Genomic DNA, 24,059 nt, shown 5'->3' on the forward strand with positions numbered 1-24,059 from the left:
TTGAAGCTTTAAGACAAATTGCTTCACTGAGCCCTCCAAACAAAATCATTTTGGCTTCAGCGCACTCCCAGTGTTGCATTGAAGTAAGTTATACTTTCTTCTTCATTTCTGAAGTCACAACTGTCTGATTCAAATACAGTTAAAAATCTCACAACACCAGGTTATAGTCCAGCAAGTTTATTTGGAAATACAAGTTCAAACATGACTTTGCCATCAACTGAGCTAAATTGACATTTCCTGCTCATCAAGGATCCATATGTTAGCTAGGTCTCTAGGTTAATCTTCGTTGGTGCAGTGCTAATCAATCTTAGGTTAGCCCCACGTTGATTTATCTCAGTCAAGCGCTAGTGGGATTTCTGCAGTTGGTCGGAGAATCCATGTGATAAGGAAGGAAAGATTTATGAGGTTCTGAGGAAGAGTGGCTGGGCCCAAAATGTCTCTCCACAGGTGCTGCCAGACTTGCTGAGCTTTTCCAGCAACTTCTGTTTTTGTTTCTGATTTCCAGCCTCCGTTGTTACTTTGGAATTTATTTAAGATTTATGAGGTGTCCTCTTCCTGGTCATATTTGCCAAGGCTAATGTTACTTCCAGGTGTTGAGTACAGACTTGGATTTAGCAGCAACGTGTTTAAAGTGTCATGAAGGAACAAGAATGAGTGACTCCTGCAATGTGATCACTCCACCATTGTGATTCCTCCAGCTCCAAATCTGAATGTTGCTTTGATTTAAAAGTGACCTTCTGATGAAAGATCACTGACTTGAAACACCAACTACGTTTCTCTCTTCAATCGTGCTCTGTCTTGCTGAGAATTTCCAGCATTTTCTTTATTACAGATTTCTGGCGTCTATGGTATTTTGCTTCAGTATTTGCCTGTTTCCCTGCTGTCAGGTCATAACCGTTCCTCCATTTTGGCTCAAGAGTATGAAGCAATAGTGGCCAAGGGTGGAAACCTAGTGGAAGCATCAGAACATGAAGTCATTCCTGCTTCTTGGAAGATGCTATCATGTTTCAATGGCAGACACTTCTGTCAGCTGGAGAAAGCAATTCCTCCTTACACTTTCTTCTTCAAGAGGGCACATAAGGGCCTCCTGGATAGGCAAGCTATGCCAGCTTCATTGGACTCTTGTTGATAGAGTGATTCCCTCAAAAATCTGGACCCAAGTTTGAACTCCAGTTTATGCATTATGGGAATGAAGTTTAACGTAATTGATATCAGGGGAACCATGGATCTACAGTATCAGCTGGTGCATTGGATGGAAGTGGTAAACTCCCAAGGATTTCATGCCTGAAAAAAGACTGCTCTTGTTTGTCTTCAACTTGAAGTACTGCATAATTAAATTAATTAAAGCTGATGGTACGAAATAAACTGTGATAATGACCAGCATTAAGTTAACTATCTTATTCCAGAAGTCCTCCAGGCTAGAGGAAAATTGCATTTTAATTAGGGATGTAAATACATCTTTCTTGTACATTATTCTTAGTAACAACAACGCTTTTTTTTAATATATATTAAATTATCCTAATGATCTGTAACACTCATTAGTCGGTTGCTCGGAGGTGACAGTTCTGTGTGCCCGTGAGTTACTTCTGAGAAAAGACAACATTAATACAAATGACTTTTTTGTCATTCAGTCTGAATTGTTGACTGATCTTTGAATTATTGTAATTTCCATTCTTTTTCCACACAAACCTTGCTGAATGATCTAAAGTGAATCCATCAATTTGCGATCGCAGAGTTGCACTAAATCAGCAAAACAATGTAAGCCTCTCATTTCCTTATGGAATAACTAAACTGCATTAGAAGTCTTGTAAGCAATGAGAAAGAGTCAGCGGAGGTCTGGATAAGCATGGGATTGAAGGTTAGGGAGATGAGGATCGACAGAGATAGTCAGACACTTTATGGAACATGAGAGTTCCTTGGTTGCCAGGATAATGGAAATGTCACTTCTGGATTCCAACTAGGCTGTGTTGAATAATGTAGGTTGCTGTGCTAGATTGATATTCTGGAGTTTCTACTCTGTTATTTTCATGAGACTGAAGGAACCTTCACATATGTATTCCTCATATGTTTGCCTGTGATCTGCTTCCTGTAAGTAAGATTAAACAAGAAAGAAAGACTGACCTACTGACTGCATAAAATCATATTTGGTTCATTGGAAGACCTAGGGTGGGTTTTTTTAAATATGTGCTGTAATGAATTAGTCTGTTCTTGCCAAGCTTAATATAATGCACTGTATTGGTGAATAAATTTCAATGTGAGGTATGACATTTTGTTAAGAAAAATGAGGAGGATATATATTACTTGATTAAGCAAGATTATATGTGTAATTGTTGAGCAAAGATATCTGGGAATACAAACACAAATCACTGAAATGGCATTGGTTAGACTATTTTTTTAAAAAGTGTTTATTCTGGAAGGATAGAATTTTTCAACAAAGAAGCCATGCTAAACTTATATTGAATCTTGGTCAAGGGACTGTTGAGATTTACTGCTCTCTGTAGTAAGTATGATGGTGAGTGTATTCAGGCTCATTAACACAGCCTCCTACAAACTGGAAAGTCCACTGGATTAAGTTTCAATCAGTCACTTAACAGCAGAATTGTAAGCCTCTCAGTGTATCACGAGCCTCAACAGTTAAATCTTGCCCTGTCAGGGGCTGCCAGTCAAGTGACTGGTAGCTGGAGGCCCATGCTGTGCAGCCATGCAGGGCTGCAATGGCAAGAAATGTGAGTGCATTCTTTTAAGGGGATCTCATGTCAACCTTGTGGGGAGAGATGTGTCGGTGGGTATTAGAGGCAAAGGGCTGGTGGGTAGTGGCTTCCCCATATGTGCCTGTTAGATTAGGCAAATGGCACCCAGACTGATAGGAAAACAACTCTGGTTTTCCCTGTCACTTTTATTTCTTGTGTCAGGCCAGTGGCAGTTTGAATCCCTTACATGGCTTTCAATTGGTCACTCCGAGACTTTTAATTGATTGGTCAGGAATGCCTTAGCATTGCCAAGGTACATGCCACATTCTCACCTAGAGCTTAATTGCTGAGGTGGCTGGAAGGGGATATATCTTGACAGTGCTACCTGGCCTAATTGTTTGCCAATTCCACTACATCCCCCACCATTTATAAGGAGGGAAAAATCCCACCACACAGTAGGAGTGCTTCATGCAATTCCGGTCTCCATACTATTTAAAAGATGCAGAACAACTTGAGAGATTGTGCAAAGATTAACCAGGATGAATTCAGAAGTGTCTGGGTATAGCTATCATCAAATGATATAGAGTAAGTATATATCATTTTCCTCTTTTCTCAGGAACATAGAAGTCTCTGGCATAATCCAGCAGGGCCTTTAACGTTCAGAAAGTTTTTCATAGAATGGTTGCAGAGAGAATGTTTCCAATTATGGGTGAAATCAAAACAAGGGGCTATCAAGACAGCAAGGAATCCAAAAGGGAATTCAGAGAAAAAAAATTGCCTGGAGTGTAATGGGAGTATGGAACACAGGGAATGTTTAAAGATAATATTATATAGCATTTAGGAGGAAGCTAGAGAAATGTGTGTCAGAAGGGGATAGAGGGTTGCGCTGATACACTTCGAAGAAGAAAGATGAAAGGAGGCTTGAGTAGAACATAAACTCTGGAGTAGACTGGCTTGTCTGGATGGTTTTATGCTGTATGTTTAATGTATCATAGAATTCCCTACAGTGTGGAAGCAGGCCATTCAGACCATTGAGTCCACATCAATCCTCTGAAGAACATCCCACCCAAACCTATCCTCCTAACTTATATTTCCCATGGCTAATCCACCTAGCCTGCATATGCTTGGACACTATGGGCAATTTAGCATGGCCAGTCCACCTAACCTGCACATCTTTGGACTGTGGGAGGAAATTGGAGCACCCGGAGGAAACTCACAGACACACTGGGAGAATGTACCCACTTCACACCGACAATCACCCAAAACTGGAATCAGATCCCTGGCACCATGAGGCAGCAGTGCTAACCACTGCACCATTGTGTCGCCCCAACTTGCTGGGACAACTTGGAGAGAGACAAGTTGTAAAATATTCAGATGAGTGAATTGTCCACCAACAGGAATAAGAAGCCTTTAGTGATTTTCAACCATGGTGTCTCATGTAAGTCATGAATAGGACATAGAATTGCAACCATTAGTTGGAATTGTTGTATAAGGCAGTTAGTATTTAGTTAACTGACATCATGAATTGATCTCTTTCCACTAAGATGCAATTAAAAGTGATGTTTACTTGCTCTTAAGTCTAGTCTGACGTCTTAAAAGGACTCTTGTGCCACTCAAGTGTAAAGTAGCTAGCAATTAAATACTATGTAATAAACCCATTCCCTTTATTAAGAGCAAGCCTCACTTCTGCCAAAGACTTTATGTAAGCGTCCTTCCCCATGTGTTATCTGTGACTTAGACTAAGACACTGCCACTAATCATTCTTACTGGTATCTGAGATGGTTCATGGTATCCGACATGACTACAAGTAGTACCACACTGGCAAAGCTAGTATCAGTGTACTAGTACCCCCCCCCAAACCTGGCTCATCTTGGTACTAACTGACAGAAGATGTTGAGAAGGTCTCCTAGTAGTGCTTTAGGGGTTTTGTGGAATGGGGAAATGGGGTGGGCAGCAGTTTGCTGAGGTTAAATAGGAGAACGCATGCTCTTCCTGACCCCACAAAGAAATGTTTTCTATTTCCCTTCATCTTTCCCAACAGTCTTTGACCATGGTTCACAAAAGCTGTAGCAATTTCTCAAACCAGGACCTCATTAAAAAGGGTCCTATTGACATAATTGGATCACAATTTATATAGATTCATGTGGCCCATGACTGCTTCAAGCAATTGAATTAATGTTACACTCAAAAAGATTTATGTTCAGTATTCACTGTAGTAATTAATAGTAAGTGTATATCAGAGATCCAATTGGTTAATGAGTATGTTTATTTTAATCACGTCAAATTTCATCTAACTGTGGTATAGAGGTTCTTTGGAAGCTTTATATCCAAAAGCTGTAAGATGTTTACACATTTGAATAGAATCAGAAAGAAAGAGTAAAGAAGCTCAAGTCAATAATAAAGATTACAAGTGTTGGCTTGCTTTTAAATCAAGAGACTGTTAGAAAATCTCAATTCAGACATACAAAAGAGGAGCAAATTAATATAATAAGTATGCAAACTCTTAAGAAATATGTTTTGGAAAAGATGTAAGAATTAGCAGCACAACAAGAAAGATAATTGGAGAAAGATGAAGTCTTCTAATGGTACCTTGAAATTAAAATTAAAACCATAACGTTGAGAATAGAGAGGAACTAATCTCTGAAGTTACCAAGAGCAAAGACCAAGCAAGAGACATTGTATTATACATTAAATTAGTTGGAAAAAAACAAAGATCATTTAATCTTTGGTCTCCTCACCATCAGGGACAGCAAACATAGAGAAGCTGACCCCACCCCCCTTCAAATTTAACATAACTTTCTGTTTTTCACTGTAGGTCACATGTATTGAACACCATCCTATGTCCTGCTTCCTCAATTAGCCTCTTTCTTTATCTGCAGTATTTCTCTAGAGAACAACTTTCAAAGCTTTTCAAATGAACTACATGACCTACTTTATGTTGTATTTGAACGTGTATAAAAACTATATATATTTCTTTCATTGTCTTTCACAAGTCTTAAACATGAAAAGACAATATTGATCAAAGAAGTTTTTAAATAATATACATCATATAACTCTATTCCATTCCAACAATGTATTTATATTCCTATTTGAATTCTATTCTGTTTATTTACTCCACTTTGAACCTTTCCCATCAACAATTTATATCCTAGTTTAAGGAGAAAGCTTTGAAACCTAGTGGGAACCGTACAATAAGACTTCAGTATTGATCGGTCTCATCCACATTTAATGGTGAGACATTCTGGTTAATCAATGTGTAATCATGAATTGAATTGGAACTCTTATCAGAAGTTATTACCCACTCCTAGTACTGCCCAAAGTTGAAGACCATGTGACAAAATATACTATGGAAAACTTTCACTAGGAAAATCCTACTGTAAACTGAGCCAGATTTCTGCTCAGATGTTTTGCTCCTGGTACATAAAAGTTACAAAGCATAATGAGACAGTCACCAACTGAGAGATGAGCATCTTTTATTTAGTTTTTGTGTAGTACACCATCAATAAGGTGGCACCATTCCTTGTTGAATCTATGAACAAGCCTGGCTTAAGGACAAGATCTGTTTTTTAAAAAAAAATGAAATCAGAGACATCTTTGGTTGCATTTCTACTTGATGTACTTGGGACTGGATTTAGTGTACTCTGCACTGTGCATGTGGCCTGGCATCTTCAAGAGCAACAGGAGTACCCATCCTCCATTTCCCCCATCCCCAAGAAATCTAACCAGATCAAGCTTTGATCTGGCACTTAAGAGTTACCTGGGAGTTAGGGAACATTCCTGAAAGCCCAGGCTGTGATTCTGTGAAGAGCTGAACTGGTGAGAAGGTAAATTCCTTTGGGATGTAGGGGAAGAGGTCATCAGGGAACTCTGGAGGCAAGAACAGGGTGATAACTTCAGTGTCCACCCCCGGTCCTGTCTCCATGCCCCCACAGAGGGGTCTATGGAGACCTCCACCTCCAACCTAACCAGCAGGCTTCCCTGGTTTGTTGATTCAAAAGCAGCCACACTTCTGTCACTTGAAAGGAAGGCAAGTAATCAGGGTCAGTGGCAGATTGAGGCCCTTATATGATCATTGACTGAGTCAGGAAAGTCACACAGAACTTCATTCCTGGAGCAAAATCAGGCAACAGAGCTACCAGGTGCCATAAAAAAGAGCTACTGTGTCATGAAACTTCTGTTGAATTAGTTGAAAAGCACAAAGATCATTTAATATTTGATCTCCCCACCATCAGGGACAGCAAATACTGAGAATCTGACCCTCACTTTAACTTACCTTTCTGTTTCTCCTCTGTGGGTTGCATGTGTCGAACACCATCTTAGATCCTGCTTCCTCAATTGGCCTTTCTCTTTATCCGCAGTATTTCTCTGGACAACTACTTTCAAATGACCTTCTTTTCTCACAGTGCCATTTGTTCATTTGCCTTTCCCGTCACGTGCCACACCCCCTTTAGAGAGGGGAAAATCCCACCCACAGTTTCTCCCTTCCCTGTAGCTTTGCATTTCTGAATACCAAATATCGCTAAAGACTTTTTTTCTCCCTCTGGAGTTTGTAGATAGGTAGAGATACATTCTGCTCAGAGTTAATGGTAGTGGAAATAAAAGGATTAATGCACTTTAGATCACAAATGAATGTTGTATGTGGCTTTCCTTGTGTCTTAATAATAATTTATAACAAAAATACCACAAATCAATTTGCATCTTTCTTCCACAGTTAATTAAACCTGTCGAGCAATGTGGCTCCTTGTTCTTCACTCAATCTTCCTGCTCACCTCCCCCATCTCACTGACTAAAATTCTTTCTTATGGGAAATCCTAATTTACTTTCTTGCACCCTCCATTCACGTGGATTTTATTAACCCTCTCATTGCTGAACTGAACTCCCATTTCTCTTCAATCTCATCCTTTTCCCTCTTCCCCTACTCACCCTCTCCTCTCAAATTGTCTCTGCCTGTCTTCCTGTCCTCCTGTGTTCCCCCTATTCCCCTTTATCTATTCACTTCTCATACTTTATTAACCATCAGTTTTCTAAACCAGATTGAATTAAAGGAAAATCCAAATTCGTCTTGATTATGTGTCCAATCCGTTAGAGACTGATTAATATTTTCTTCCATTAAAACTAGTTTATTTACACAATGGAACAATGTGTTATCCGTGCACTCCAGCTGTTGCAGGAATTATCCATTGTTCCAGCAATCCTCTCTGGGAAATCGGTTGGATTAACACACTGACTTCTATTCAAACTGTCTTATATGCATCAGCAGGTCTGGAAGAAATTAATTCCAAGCAATATTTAATATAAACCTCGGAAGATAAATAACAGGATATTCCCTAGGTTCAGACTTGACATTACAGAGAATAAACCCAGGCAGATGTAGTCTGTCTCATCAGGTCTTTAACAAGAGATTTAGACCCCTTTTTTTGTGCTCACTGTCTGTGCACCAAATCTCAGCACATATCAGAATTTCGGAGAGATCCTGCTCACAATGTTCAGTCAATTAAAATTGAGCAATGGGAACATAAACAGTAGCAGTGACTTGTATTTAACTGAAAACCCAGCATTGTCTGACAGACTTGCAACTTGGGCTTCCTGTGGAAAAGCTATCACATCAAGATACCAAACTTAACAAAGCAGACCTTTCTGTTCCTCAGCAACTTAGTTTTGCTGACTTTAATCACATTGAAGACCATAAAATCTGTCATAGAGTGAGAGAAACTCTTGCTAAATGTAACAATTCATTAAGAGATGGAAAAATGTATTTACGTTCATGTTGTCTAAGTCCAGCGTTAGTTTTGATGATTTGGTCACATTTTTATCACTTATTAAAGTCAATGTACTTTGATGTTTGTTTAATAAATGACATAAAAGGAGTAAAGATATCTCACGTGAAATTTCTACCAAGGTGGATTTCCATATTGATGACTTAAATGGAATTTCATGCTGTCCTTTTTGTATTTGTCTTGAAGGTTTCTGGAATATCAATCCAGCTGGAGTGCAGCAATATCAATGATGCATCTAGGATTATTGTGAGCATCATGCCCAGGGACTTATCTCCTTAATCAAAGAAGGAAATATAGAACAAAATTAGATCTGTGAACAAAATTGGGCATGCAGTAAAGTCTAATGTAATATAGCGATCAAAAGGAGAAGAAGAAAGAGAGAAAAGAGAAATGACAGAAAGAAAATGGCTGAGAGTAATTGTAAAGTACAAGATGAAGCAGAAGATATTGCAACCTAGTTTTGTTTTGGAATTTCAGCCCTAGTTATGGAGAAGATAGAGTGAGTGGCAAAGAATTGCGATGTGCTTTATTTTCAAATCAGAAGGCTGCCCACAAAGCAGTGGGAAAATGTGGTAACAGGGTTAAGACCAGGAATGTAGCTGCTAGAACAAGAGGTTTAATGATCTCACATGAGTTGTCAAGATGAGGAAGTCCATCTTCAATTAGCATATCCAACATCAACACTTGCTAAAAGCTTTGACAAAGGGTCAGTTAGACCTGAAATGTCAGCTCTTTTCTCTCCTTACAGATGCTACCAGACCTGCTGAGATTTTCCAGCATTTTCTCTTTTGGTATCAACACTTGCTACTTGCCTGATCAGTTATACAGTCCACTGTACCCCTATCATCCACTTACCAATAACCATGCAGACATGCAGTTGGGAGCAGGAATATATCACTGCCCCCCCCCCCCCCTTGGACTACCTTAACCACCTGCACCAAGCCTTTTCCCCAATCGATATGATCATGGTCCATCTGATTATTCCAAATTTCCACCTTATAACCTTTCATCCCCTTGCTTATCAAGAATTCTTATCAAAAATTACAATAGCTTTAAAAATATTCAAAGTCTCTGTTTCCACCTCCTTTTGAGGAAGAGAGTTCCAAAGACACACAACTCTCTGTCATCCTCATTCCTCATCTGTCTTGGATAAGTGATCACTTGGTTTTGAACAGCCCTAGCACTAGATTCTTCCACAAGAGGAAGTGCCCTGTCCATATCCAATCTGTCAGGGCTTTATACTTCTAATCAAGTCATCTCTTACTCGTCTAATCTGTGGTGGACACAAGCATAACATGTCCAACCTTTCCTCATAAAATAATCAAGCCATTTCAAGTTTCTTTTTAACACATTCATGTGATACAGGTGTTGCTGTCTGAGCCATCATTTATTCACCATTTTTACCCTTGAGAAGTTAACTTAGAGCTGCCTTCTTGAACTAATGTAATTTAATTACCCTTATCTAAATTTGTTCTAACGTATTCATATCTGTGCTTAAAATAGGACACAAATACCATATCCTTCATCTGTGATCTCAGCAATGCCCTGTATAGGTGAAGTATAACCTCACTACTTTTGTGTCCAATTCTCTTTGCAATGAACAATATAATTCTGTTCTTTCCTAACTATTTTCTGTACCTGCATACTAACCTGCGATTCATGCACTAAGATCATTCAGATCCTTCTGCATTCTGCTGAGCTCTGAATTCTCTCACCATTTAGACAACAGGCTCCTCTTTTTGGTCTTCCTGCCAAAATGGACAATTTGATATTTTCTCACAATTTTTTTAGATTAGATTAGATTCCCGACAGTGTGGAAACAGGCCCTTTGGACCGACGAGTCCACACTGACCCTCCAAAGAGCAACCCACCCAGATCCATTCCCCTACATTTACCCCTGACTAATGCACCTAACACTACAGGCCAATTCACCTAACCTGCACATCTTTCGACTGTGTGAGGAAACCGGAGCACCCGGAGGAAACCCACGCAGACACGGGGAGAACGTGCAAACTCCACACAGACAGTCGCCTAAGGCTGGAATTGAACCTGGGACCCTGGTGCTGTGAGGCAGCAGTGCTAACCACTGAGCCACTGTGCTGCCTCTTTTATCAGCCCTTTGCCATTCACTTAACCTGTACCTTCCTTATGTTCTCTTCAGAACTTTCCTTCCTATTGTTATGTTATCAGCAAATTAAGCAATCATACCCCTGGCTCCTTCATCTAAATAATTTATATGAATTGTAAAACATTGAGGCATCAAGTAGTGATCACATTAGCACACCGCTGGACACAGCATCAACCAGAGCACGAGCTTATGGCTGTCTTTGTCCTGCTTTAAGATTGTAGCTGTCACTGAAGCAGTTTGTAGATTTCAGTCACAACCTTTGGTGAAAGAAGACACCTCAGGCATTGATTATTGCCGAAGTTTAGGTGAGAGAAATGCTCCCTTAAGACGCCTAGTTGGTAATGCATTCTGTTGGCAGCACTTCCTCACCTCCCTTCATCTTCTTACAGTTCTGCTTTGTATGGCCTTTCTTCTTTTTTTAATCCTGCTGAACTCCAAGAGAAATGCCACCCATTTCTGGAAACAGCTCAATAAAAGCTTTTCCACCAACAAGAAAGTACTTCAGAGCCAGCCAGTCACTCCCTGTATACTATTGGAATGTTCAATCAGACATGAGGGAAGAAATTGTACTCTGCATTGTTGACCATTTAGATACCAACTGGCCCGTAATGCTAATATGTCTGAACAACATATTTTTCAATTAAAGTGCTGAGTAAAAAGATATCATCCAGACCTAATTATTGATGTTTTCCTCTCTTCTTCCAAAGACAGTTCTCACTTGATGGCACTTCACTGAATTTGATGAGCTGAAAATCAAGATGAAGTTAGCCCTTCTGCTCCACAGGAGATTTATGCCTTCCATGATGCCCTTGAGCGATACTTCACCTAGTTTCAATAGAATTATCAATATTAATGCTAATCAAAGTGGGTTCAAAATAGCATCTTAATCAGTCATCATCATCTTTTCTCCTGTGATCTGTCTGTTTCATTAATGCTGATAGACAGTTCACAAAAAGTTTAACCTTCCATTGAACAACAAAATTGATTAGTGATAGAGGACAAAGTAACAATGAGGATGCAGCTGATTTTATTAGCCTTTAGCATGCTGGAAGTTGATTTGCAGCAACAGCAGGAATCCATGTATAGCTTAGAGTTTGTGAACATTTGCTAAGGCAGCATGCTGCAGTTATGACATGCTCAGTCTAACTGACAGAAGAGTTATTGGAGATGCACTGACTTGACTAATTTGCATTTGGCAAGATTAAGTCTTGCAAGAACAGCACTTTTCAACTCCAAGTTCTGTGGAGTAAGTACTAAGGATATGGCTGAAATGTGGCTAAATTTCCTCGATATGTTTGAGGGAGAAGTTTAAGTCATTTCCAGAGGACAATGGTGCAGTAGATGAAAGGTAAATACCTGATAGATAGACGATGCAGTAACTTATTAAAGAGGTTTTATAAACAAGTGTTTCAGTTTGTTCACAACTAGAATGGTAGCAAGTTCACAGAACAGGAAACAGAAATTTGACTCCTATTATGCCTGACCATTTGCTAGAACAATCTAAACCTAATCCCATTTCTCTTCTTTCTCTATGAAACTCTGCTTCAGTAAGCATCATTGAAAGGATAAACATACACAACACACAAAACAATCGCTTTTAGGTAATATTACTTGGATAAGTGTGTGCTGTACCCGTATTTAAGGAACCATACAGTCATAGAGATGTACAACACGGAAACATACTCTTCGGTCCAACCCGTCCATGCTGACCAGATATCCCAACCCAATCTAGTCCCACCTGCTAGCACCCGGCCCATATCCCTCCAAACCCTTCCTATTCATATACCCATCCAAATGCCTTTTAAATGTTGCAATTGTACCAGCCTCCACCACTTCCTCTGGCTCCTCATTTCATACACGTACCACTCACTGCGTGAAAAAGTTGCCCCTTAGGTCTCTTTTATATCTTTCCCATCTCACCCTAAACCTATGACCTCTAGTTCTGCACTTCCCAACCCCTCATAACTGTGATGTTTAAGAACAGATCTGTGCTAACTGGTGTGTACTGTGATTGTTATATGGTGACGGCCAGTGACCCATTTGGTCGATGCTGCTGTTCCTGATAGACATTTGGTCAACTCAGTTCTACTGATTAATTTAATGAAATACTCTACCATGCTGTATATTGAAATGCGCATGCTTTAGGATCATTTCTCCACTGCAACACTTGAAGCTGCTTTTCAGTGTACTGACTTAGTATTCGCTGCCAGATTGCAAGTAATCATTTAGCAAAAATCTTTTGCAGCTACTTTCCCTGCAGATACATAGTGTGATTTGACACTAAGTGCACATCGGCTGATCTCTCAAAGCTTGCTGAATTCATGATGTTGACTCTAAAGCTGAGGTATATTTCTGTTTCGTGAACATAGCTGTAATAAGTTGGTTAGTGCAATAGTGGAATTGAGTGTTTTGTACTGGAGTTAGTTGTTCCTTTCAGATCAACATTCATGAAGGTCCTGTTCAGACTGCTGACAGATTGTGTACATCAACATGCATTTAAACAAGCAACATGTGCACAAAAATAAAGTTTAGAGGGGCCATTGCTTGACAGTATTGTCAATCAAATGAATGTTTCTTGAAAAGGAGTAGACATTTTAAGTAATTTTAAGTGTAAAGCATCGTTGGATAATAAGGAGTGTATGAGATGGTTCTGCAGGAGGCACAAGTTTGTTGGCATGCACAGTTACCGTTAAATAAAGAAACATCCGTTTCAAAAGGAAAAGGAAAAGGTTTGGGCACCAACCCTTTTAATTTACTTAGAATGGTGGAGAAATTTGTGAAGAACAGACATTATATGAAACTTGAACTGAAGTTTTGTAACATGAAGTTGAGTGAATGCGGTGGTTCATTTCTCATTTGCTGTCACAACTGGTTAGGATTACCAATGAGACTGTGATGCCAGCAAAAGAAGCCTTATCAACTATCTTTACTGCTGAGTCTTGTTACATAAATCATTTATACTGATCTCACTCACTGCTCCACACTTCATCCAAATGGGTATCTATTTTTATTGTTTGTTCTTGGGCTGTAGGTGCCCGAGAGATTTATTGTCCATACCAGGTTGGCCTGAGAGGTCAGTGGTAAATACCTGCAGTCCTTGTGGTGAACCTGCAATGCGTGTACTGATTTCACATAGCTATCTGCTTTCAGATTATAATTCTGAAGGTAACTACCTGTCAGTCACTGCTGTGGCAAATGACCTGTCCTTCCTGTGAGGGAAAGCTTTTAAAAATAAATAAAACAGCTAAATGTTGGCTTACATCATTAACAAGCTGAAGCTGTATCTGTGGCAACTGATCGTTGTGAATACTCAAAACATTCTGAGTATTAAAAATTCAAAAATAATTTGTTAGGCAGACATAAGTAATCTGAAAGGGAATATAAATAGATTGAGTTAGTGGGCACAAACTTGCAGATGGAGTTTTTTGCAGCAAAATGTGTAGTCATAGAGATGTACAGCACAGAAACAGATCCTTCAGCCCATCTAGTCCATGCCGACCAAATTTCCCAACCTAATCTAGTCCCATTTGCCAGCACTTGGTCCATATCCCTCTGAACTCTTACTATTCATATACCCATCCAGATGCCTTTTAAATGTTGCAATTGTACCAGCCTCCACCACTTCTTCTGGCAGTTCATTCCATACAAGCACTGCCCTCTGCATGAAAACATTGCCCCTTTATTCCCTTTTCTTTCTTGCCCCTCTCACCCTTAACCTATACCCTCTAATTCTAGACTTTCCCACCCCAGGAAAAGACTTTGTCTATTTATCCGATCCACGCCCCTCACGATTTTATAAACCTCTGAGGTCACCTCTCAGCCTTCGACACTCCAGGGAAAACAGCCCCAGCCTATTCAGCTTCACCCTATAGCTCAAATCTTCCAACCTTGGCAACATCCTTGTAAATCCTTTCAAGTTTCACAACATCCTTCCAATAGGAAGGAGACCAGAATTTGCGTAATATTCCAAAAGTGGCCTAACTAATGTCCTGTACAGCTACAACATGACCTCCCAACTCCTATATTCAGTGCTCTGACCAATAAAGGAAAACATACCAAATGCCTTCTTCACTATCCTATCTACCTGCGATTCTACTTTCAAGGAGCTATGAGTCTGCACTCCAAGGTCTCTAGTATCAAAAGGCAGACTAGTAGTTAAATGTTAAGAAATTCCAAGAAGGTGAGCACAGAGGTATCTGTGTGTTCTAAGCATGAAATACAAACATTATCACGCAGATACAGCAAGTAATTAGGAAGGCAAATGAAATATTGTCCTTCATTGCTGGGGGTCTGGAGGTGAAAAACAGGGAAGTCTCGTTATAACTGTACCGGAGTACTGTGTATGCATTTGATCCCTGTATTTAAAAAAGAATATACTGGCATTGGAGGCTGTTCAAAAGAGATTCACAAGGTTGATTCCTGGAATGAAGGTGTTGACTTATCAAGAACAGGTAAACAGATTTGGCCTTTAGTCTTTAGGGTTTAGAGGAATGGGGGTGATCTTAGAGAACCATGCCAGATTTTAAGGGTTTTGGCATGATTGCTTTTGAGATTGGGAATCTTGGAATCTTCAGCTAGTGCACATTTTAATTGAACGTTCATTCAAAACTGACATACAGCGGATTTCTTTTTCTCAGGGGGTGGTGAATGTCTGGAATTCTGTACCCTTGTACATTGTGAAGCTTAGATCACTGTGAGGATTTCAAGGAGAGATGGATAGATTTTTTGAAATTCTAGGGAATTGAGGGCTATGAGGAGATGGCAACAAAGAGGAATTAAAGCCTGGAACAGTGCAACCATAATCTTATAGAATGTCAGGGTGGACTTGAAGGTACGAAGGTCCTCCTACTGTTCCTATTTCTTATGTTCTTACATTCTTATATCAACAAACTTGAACATCATCCTGAGGATGGATTGAATGACCACAAAAGCTGTGCTCTGCCTATGGAGTTACTAGAAGGTTTCTTCAAGCCTTCTTAACTGACTTGGAAATATATCGCCATTCCTTCCCTGTCACTGGCTCAAAATCCTGGAATTTCCTCCCCACAGGAAATTGTAGGTTAGCCCACAGCAGGTGGACTGCAGCGATTCAAGAAGACAGCACACCACCACCTTCTCCAGAGTAACTAGGGACGGGTAATCAATGCTAGCTCAGCCAGTGGCCCCTACATCCCATAAATGAATAAATTAAAAGAAAACTGTCATGCATGTACGTACATGGGTGAAGATGTATGGAGAAGTAGTTTTACAGTTCATACAAATTGTATTTTTCATTGTGGGTGCAGCTAATTATCAATTTGCTATCAGCTATTCAGTATTCACATCCAATGCTGATTTTACTCCCTGTTTTTTAATCAAATTTACATTCAAGATTGTTTAAACTGCTGTAGCTTTGAGGTGAGTCAAGCTATACTTGTTTTTATTCAAATCCGTTAAACATTATTTATAGTCAGCCCATGTCCTGACATCCTCTGAAGAATAAAGGATTAATGCTCGACAGAATTTAAACTTGCAGCATAAGGTCAGATATGTGACAGCTGAACGCCGAAAATTGTGTGAGAACTGAACTGAATAATTTGCTGTGTAAGTTCGAAGTGATTGTACAAGGCTTAAAGTGCTGCATTTCAATAAGAGTAGCCCTTCCTCAGCTGCGATTTTCAGTGATAGGAGTTTGAAAAGGAAAGGGGCAAGGAAGGTTTGAATTTTTACAAGAACAGAAGAGCCAATTCAGCCAGTCACAACTCATCTGGGAAGGGAGAGTTTGCAGACTTGCCTCAGCCCAGTCTCAGCTGCAAAAACAGCAGGGGTCAGTCACTTACGAAGGTAAAATATTGCAGATGCTGGCAATCTGAAATTAAAACAGGAAGTTTAAGACTCGAATGACACAACAAGTCAGGCCAGATCTGCAGAGACAGAAATGGAGTTCACTTTTCTGGGCAAAGATCTGACATCAGAATACTCCACAGATGCCACCAGATTTGCTAATTATTTTGAAATTTATTTTTTTATTTAAAATTTTCTCTTATCTGATTCTAGACTTTCTGTCTCAACCACCAAACCAAGCTTCTCCATATTAAAAATCGTTAGTTACTTCTTCTTCAAGTCATTGCAACACCGGAGGCAACCCATCGAATCCATGCTGAGTCTCCAGAGTAATCCAGTCAGCCCTATTACCCCATTCTATTCCCATTCCCCTGCAAGTTTACTTCACACTAGTATCAATCCAATTTCTTTTTGAAATAATTGTTCAATTCCACTTCCAACAATCTGTGGGTAATCCACCATTTGACATGGCCAAAAAGATTTTCCTCACGGCCCCTTGTATGTTTCCTCCCGAAACCATAAATCCCCAATCGCCATTCCATAAAATAATGGGAATAGCTCTTCTTTGTCCACTAACTACCACGTTGTTGCTTGTTGACTCAAGACTTTGGTTTCATCATGCTGTTATGTTTGTTTTGTTCATTGCCACACACTGACTGAATATTTTAACTGAGAGGAATAATATGTGCCTATCAATATCTTATCTCCCTTAGTTTCCTCTGTCTCAGCACAGTTCGTCAAGTTTAGTTTATGGCTGTTTACCTTTTCCTAGGCTTATATCTCTCAACTAAGTGGTCATACCTCAGTGGGCTACTTGGCTACATAGCAACTTCAAATCATTATCAAGTCCCTGACTCTCTCCTCAGAATGAGTTGCTCCTGCCATTTTGCATGTTATTCTTTGCTTTTGAATCCAAGTTACAGTATTTACCTCCCCATCTTCGAACAGTATATACCCAGATTGGAACTAGCACGTACATTTGAATTGAACATGCTTTGTTCAGCACTAGCCAATTTAAGGTTGTGCTCAAGTTGGTACTCATATTAATATTCATTGTCAATGTTCAAATCATTCCCATGTGTTCATTATTCTGCTGTAACTCAATTGAACCATTTTGATAAATTGCTAGATGTGACCAGAACAGCGAGGTTATTTCTGGACATCAAAAGAAGCCAGCAATATGTCAATTTACTGCAAAAGTTCATGTGAATTTTTATAGTAAACATTATTCCAAATATAACTGCGAAGTGCAGCTAATGAGCTGTGGGCACTGTCTCATGAACAGCAGACTTGACTTACTAAATCTTTGTGGCCAACTTCATCCCTTTGTCACTCAGTTGTTTGTGTTGGTTTCAGGTATAAGTGAATAGAATTAGACCAAATTCACAAAATAGTGGTGTACATTTCAGAATCCAATGAAATGTGACTTCTCAGTCCCCTCAAAGTCCTTCAGCATTATTGTACTCTCTTGCAAGTCTTATAATATGATGTACTGAGTTAGAAAGGGACACTGAGAATGCCAATGGATAATAGCAAAATTAATTAGATTTGTGTGTATACCTGAAGCAACTGGTCTTAACAGAATAGCAATTTAAATTTGGCATTTTTGCGTTCATCCTGATGAGTGCAAGGTGAAACGTTTCAACAACTTCTTAGCAATGCTCAAAAATTGCTTTCTGTTTGGATTTATAATTTAGTAATTCCAAAATAGTTAATTTTACAGGAAAGTTAGTGCAATCAATGAACATTATTGAATGTAATCATTTGCTGCCAACTTTCAATATAGTACTTTATAATTCTTACATATTGTTCCTTTTATTCCTTTGCAACAGCCAACAGAGGCAGCACTGGAACCACAGCAGATCCAAGCTTTTGACCAGCTCCGGCGCCTCTACAGAGGCCCATCTCGGGTATGTTGCTATCTCACTTCCTTAAAATAAAACAGTTCCCAAACAAACAGTGCTGTGTCTTGGAAGTATGGTCCTGAGTAATTAGAGATGTCGTTGCAACACAATAGGCCTGAGTCTGTGCTGAATGCTTGCATTTTAAGAGGCAATAGAATCTCACGATATCTATCTATTTGTTGCTTTATACATTCCCAAAGTCGAGACTGTGATTGTCTCTTATATGTTTGACTTTTAAAAGTAATTTCAATAATGAGATTTGCATTACTTTGATACATGCTTTTTAAGACGTGATATATGCATACTAAGGAATAAACTGCTTGCTATTTCTGAGCACTCAGTGTTAGCATGTAATACCCTAGGTTAGTTACAATTAATAATAAGGTGTAATGAAATGGCCTGCTTACTGTGACATGGTCCAGTCTCAATCTCAGAAGTGAATCTCCCATCAAAGTAGTGCAACGTGTTTTGTCATTGCTCACAAATGCACCCTTAGGCTTGTCTGAGAGATATTGCAAGCTGTGCTGAATTATAACAGCTTTGTGCTGTAAGCCTTATGACAGAAAACCTGAAAACAATTCCTTTTCTTAATCCTTATAAACATTAAAACTTCATTCATTGTGATTATTAATCACTGGGCAATGAAGTTACTATTTACTGTGTAGAGCAACATCTCAGCACCTATAGCAATAATCACAAATAGAAATCAATGTTTTAAACAATGAAAACACTGTTTTTCTTCTTTAATATCTTGTCTATCTGGGAATGTTTGTCAGTAAAAGTCAGAAAAGACAGTAATACTGAGAGGATTTGATACAATCTCTGTGATTATTCAGTTAATCTATTTTTTGAAAGGAACCAACATGGTATTAGTTTCTCGTGAATTACATCGATGTTATTCACTGTGGCCACTGATTTTGTAGCAAAGTTTTAATCTGCTAGTCTTTGCTCCATATCCAACCCCTAAAATTGTAGCTGTACAAGATATTTTCCAAACCAAGTACAGGGCTTCCAGCTTTCAAGATGATAAGTGACAACCAAATAGCAGGATAGAGTTAAAGTGATCAAGACTGTAGGTGCTAGAAGCCTGAAATAAAAACTGAAAATACTCAGCAGGTCTGACAGAATTTGGGAACAGTGAAATGGAGATTTTAACAGAAGAGGGGTTTTGAAGAGGGGCCCTTGATCTGAAAGGTTAGCTTTTTTGTTTCTCCACACCTCCTGCCAGGCATGCTGAGTTCTTCCAGCATTTTCTGTAGTATTGAGGTCGGACTGAAATCATGACTTGCTTTGCCCCTGTTTGGAAATCAATGGTAACCCTGGCTATCAGAACAGTGCTAAATGGATGAGCACAGGTAATGGTCTTAAAAATGCCGTGTTTGCTGTCACCACTACTGTAGGGGGTAAAGACAGCACATTCAGCAAAAGTGCCTAAGATCTCACTGCCAGTGAGTAAATGTACTCACTGTCTGTCTATAGATCTTGGAGACTCCTGCTACTTATATTGTTGAATCTAATCTCACTTTACAAAGTACAGACTTACTATTTATCCTAACGTTGGGAAGTGTCTATCCCATCAAAGCTAGGATAGACTGGCTTTTGATCAGTAAGGGAATCAAAGAATATGGGGAAAAGGCAGGACGGTGGATTTGAGGGTTATCAGATCTGCCATGATCTCATTGAATGACAGAGCAAACTTGATGGGCTCAATAGTCTACTTCTACTCCAATGTCTCATGGTCTTACGATCATAGTGATAAGGGATGGTGGTGATGGGAGGTGTGGAGCAGCACACTGGATGGAGAGTGAAGTAGCAGGGAGAGGGAGTAGCCAGCGGCCAGCACCAACAGGTTCACAGCTTCCAGTTCTAGAGTGGGTTGGATTTCTGGTTCCAGCACCAGTGTAATATGGTCACACAATTATGATGTTGATCACATCAATTCTTATTCAAGTGCATTGGTGGCAGATGCACAGTTTAAAAAAAAGCAAAAGGAGTTCGCAGAGGCTTCTTTCAGTGGATATTTATTCTCCCTAAACTTTGAACTCCTGTATATTTAAAGAATTCAGAAATATACTTTCAGGAATAAAGATTGGAGAGAAGGTCCCATCAAACTGGCAGTACACTAACAAAGCCACACTACTCACAGAATCAGAAGAGGCCTTGTAAAATATCATTGATCAATGTAGTAGTTTAGAATACAGATTTGAGTATAAACAACTAAAGATGAAAACAACAGTAGAAGGAATATATTAAAACAATTGAAGTGGACCCAGAAGTTAAAATTACATGTCAACTCCCTCTTTTTGTGAAGCAGAATGGTGTTTTGTCACAAAGATAAAGCTCGTAAGATGCCACATTTTATCCAATTTACTATATTCCTAAGAAACTTGGACAATCTATAGAATAAAATAGAGGCCTTTGAAATGCGAATATTAAAACATCCATACACAGAATATAAGATAAATAAGAAGTCCTAGAAATTGCAAGAGCAATAGGAACTCTTTAAGAAGTGACATCCTGAGAGAAAATGTTGGTATTTCGGCATTTGATTAGAACTGAAAAGTTCAGAGATGTCTTCTGGAGAGCAAAGTGAGCAGCAGCAGCAGAAAAGCGGAGTTGACATAGATATAGTTTGATGATGGGCACCACAGTGGCCGTGTAAAGATGACACAAAACAGATGAACATAGCTACAAGCAACAGCATAACAAAATTTATATAATTCATCAAATAAAGTGTAAATTGAAATGTCTATAGCGTCATCTTTTTCTACTGTTCTGTAAAGTTAATAGTATTGGGGAATAATAGTTTCTTGTGGATAGGTGAGGGCGTTGATCTCAGCATGTGCTGCTATGATTTCCATGTTTTTCCAATCAATCCAAATAATGACCATTCAATTAAAAAAACAAAACCTCGTTATGGCTTGTCAAATCCAAAGGAGTGATTATTAAATTCAGTTTGCTTTCACTTAAAAACTTAACAACGGTGTTCTCCATAGCTAAACTAGGGAGTTTTTTTTCATGAAATAGCTGGAATTTGAATGTGACAGCTATTATATGTTGCATGTCGTCACAGGGCCAAGTGGGTCGGCAATGTCTAAATGATACTAATAACTAACCGAACAATAATGAATATCATAAGCATTTTCCAGGTTACGTCGAAAGGGTTGCACAGGTGCCAGTAGGTTTGGTGCTTAGTATATTGAATCAGCCTGGAGCATCAACAAATAGATTTCATTGCTTGGTTGAAAAATATGTACTGCAAATAGTCAGGTCTAATAGCCAAGAATTAAGAGAAACGTTTAGATCACAAGAGCTTCTTTAGAACACAGCACATAAGTTTTCTCCTTATTGTGAAAGAATCGAGTTTTGAGGGAAATACTGGGTCTTTTCAGCGTTGAAAGGAATTAACTGAGAGAGACCTTTATAGAAATATACAAAATATTAAAGAGTGGAGATTATGTAAACCTTCAAGCTGACATAAAAACAAAGGAGCTTTAGATTGAAAACAATGAAGTGCATTTGCTATTGATAGAGTGGTCAACAACATGTAACAGAAGTCTGAGGAACTTAGCAAAAACTGTGTTCAAATTTGCCTGTGTCGTCTTCACTTCAGTGAGTATGCACATCTTCATCTCGTAGTTAAATAGAATTGCATTTAGTAACAAACAGGTACAGGTAGATTAAACAGCCCAAACTTATTTGTGTTCATTAATTTAGCTGTGGCCAGAACAATGTCACCAGAATTATTGGAAAATTCCCTTTGAATGCATCTCATTCACAAGTTGAGCTCAAGCCTTCACTAACCATGCAGAAGCTTTGGAGCATGACTTCCATAGTTGTAAATATGATTTTAGATATCCTTTTTCTAATGCTGCTACTTCCTCCTGAGTTGCACTTCCTTTGACTGCAAAGATAGCAGAAAGCCATAGGTGATTAGGCAAGATTTAGGATGCATAGGATGGAGAAGGAAACTGACGGGGATGGGCACAATTGAAATGTGGAGCTTATTCAAGGATCAGCTACTGCGTATTCTTAATAAGTATGTACCTGTCAGGCAGGGAGGAAGTGGTCAAGAGTGGGAGCCGTGGTTTACTAAGGAAATTGAAACTCTTGTCAAGAGGAAGAAGAAGGCTTATGTTAGGATGAGATGTGATGGCTAAGTTAGGGCACTTGAGAGTTACAAGTTAGGCAGGAAAGACTGAAAGAGAGAGATAAGAAGAGCCAGGAGGGGACATGAGAAGTCGTTGGCGAATGGGATCAAGGAAAATCCTAAGGTTTTCTATAGATATATCAGGAATAACAGAATGACTAAAGTAAGATTAGGGCCAATCAAGCATAGTAGTGGGTAGTCATACATGGAGTCAGAGAAGATAGGGAGTGTGCAAAATGAATATTTTTCATCAGTATTCACAATAGAAAAAGACAGCATAATCAAGGAGAATACTGAGATACAGGCTACTAGACGAGATGGGATTGAGGTGCAAAAGGAGGAGATGTTAGCAATTCTGGTACATGTAAAAAATAGATAAATCCCCTGGGCCAGATGAGATTTTTCCTAGGATTCTTTGGGAAGCCAGGGAGGAGATTACCAAGCCTTTGGCTTTGATCTTTATGTCATCATTGTCTACAGGAATAGTGCCACAAGACTGGAGGATAGCAAACGTTGTTCCCTTGTTCAAGAAGGGGAGTAGGGACAACCCAGGTAATTATAGACCTATGAGCCTTAATTCGGTTGTGGGAAAAGTGTTGGAAAGGGTTATAAGAGAATAAGTTGATTAGGGATAGTCAACACAGTCTTGTGAAGAGTAGATCATGCCTCAAAAACCTTGTTGAGTTCTTTGAGAATGTGACCAAACAGGTAGATGAGGGTAAAATCGTTGATGTGGTGCATATGGATTTCAGTAAGACATTTGATAAGGTTCCCCATGATAAGGCTATTTCACAAAATATGGAGGCCAGGGATTGAGGGTGATTTAGTGGTTTGGATCAGAAAGAAGACAGAGAGTGGTGGTTGATGGAGTTCCGTTACTACTGGAGTACCGCAAGGATCTGCTTTGGGTCCACTATTGATTTTCAGTTTTATAAATGACCTGGATGAGGGCGTAGAAGGATGGGTTAGTAAATATGCAGATGACACTAAGGTCAGTAGAGTTGTGGACAGTGACGAAGGACGTTGGAGGTTACAGAGGGACATTGATAAGCTGCAAAGCTGGACTGTGAGGTGGCAAATGGAGTTTAATGTGGAAAATTGTGAGGTGATTCACTTTGTAAGGAGTAACAGGAATGCAAATTACTGGGCTAATGGTAAGATTCTTGGTAGTGTAGGTAAGCAGAGAGATCTTGGTGCCCAAATACATCGATCCCTGAAAGTTGCCACCCAGTTTGATAGAGTTGTTAAGAAGGCATTAAGTCTGTTAGCTTTTCTTGGTAGCAGGATTGAGTTTCAGAACATGAGATCATGCTGCAGCTTTATAAAACTTTGGTGCAGCCACATTTGGAGTATTACGTACAGTTCTGGTCACCACATTATAGAAAGGATGTGGAAGCTTTGGAAAGGATTCTGAGGAGATTTACTGGGATGTTGCCTGGTACGGAGAGAAGGTCTTACGAGGAAAGGGTGAGGGACTTGAGGCTGTTTTCGTTTTAGTGAAGGTTGAGGGATGTGGAATGCACTGCTTGCAACAGTAGTAGACTCGCCAACTTTAAAGGCATTTAAATGGTCATTGGATAGGCATAA

General features: G+C 39.3%; 1 protein-coding gene across 3 annotated transcripts in view; it reads left to right on the forward strand.

The window, feature by feature from the left end:
* Positions 1–24,059, forward strand: part of vps8 (VPS8 subunit of CORVET complex) — a 554,976-nt gene that overhangs the window by 504,169 nt on the left and 26,748 nt on the right. For all 3 annotated transcript variants that reach the window (XM_072578743.1, XM_072578745.1, XM_072578746.1), the window contains one exon: positions 18,251–18,328. In XM_072578743.1, the coding sequence (XP_072434844.1) occupies positions 18,251–18,328 (78 nt within the window). The remainder of the gene's footprint in view (positions 1–18,250; positions 18,329–24,059) is intronic.

The sequence above is a fragment of the Chiloscyllium punctatum genome, chromosome 10, assembly GCF_047496795.1.
Source record: "Chiloscyllium punctatum isolate Juve2018m chromosome 10, sChiPun1.3, whole genome shotgun sequence".
NCBI lineage: Eukaryota > Metazoa > Chordata > Chondrichthyes > Orectolobiformes > Hemiscylliidae > Chiloscyllium > Chiloscyllium punctatum.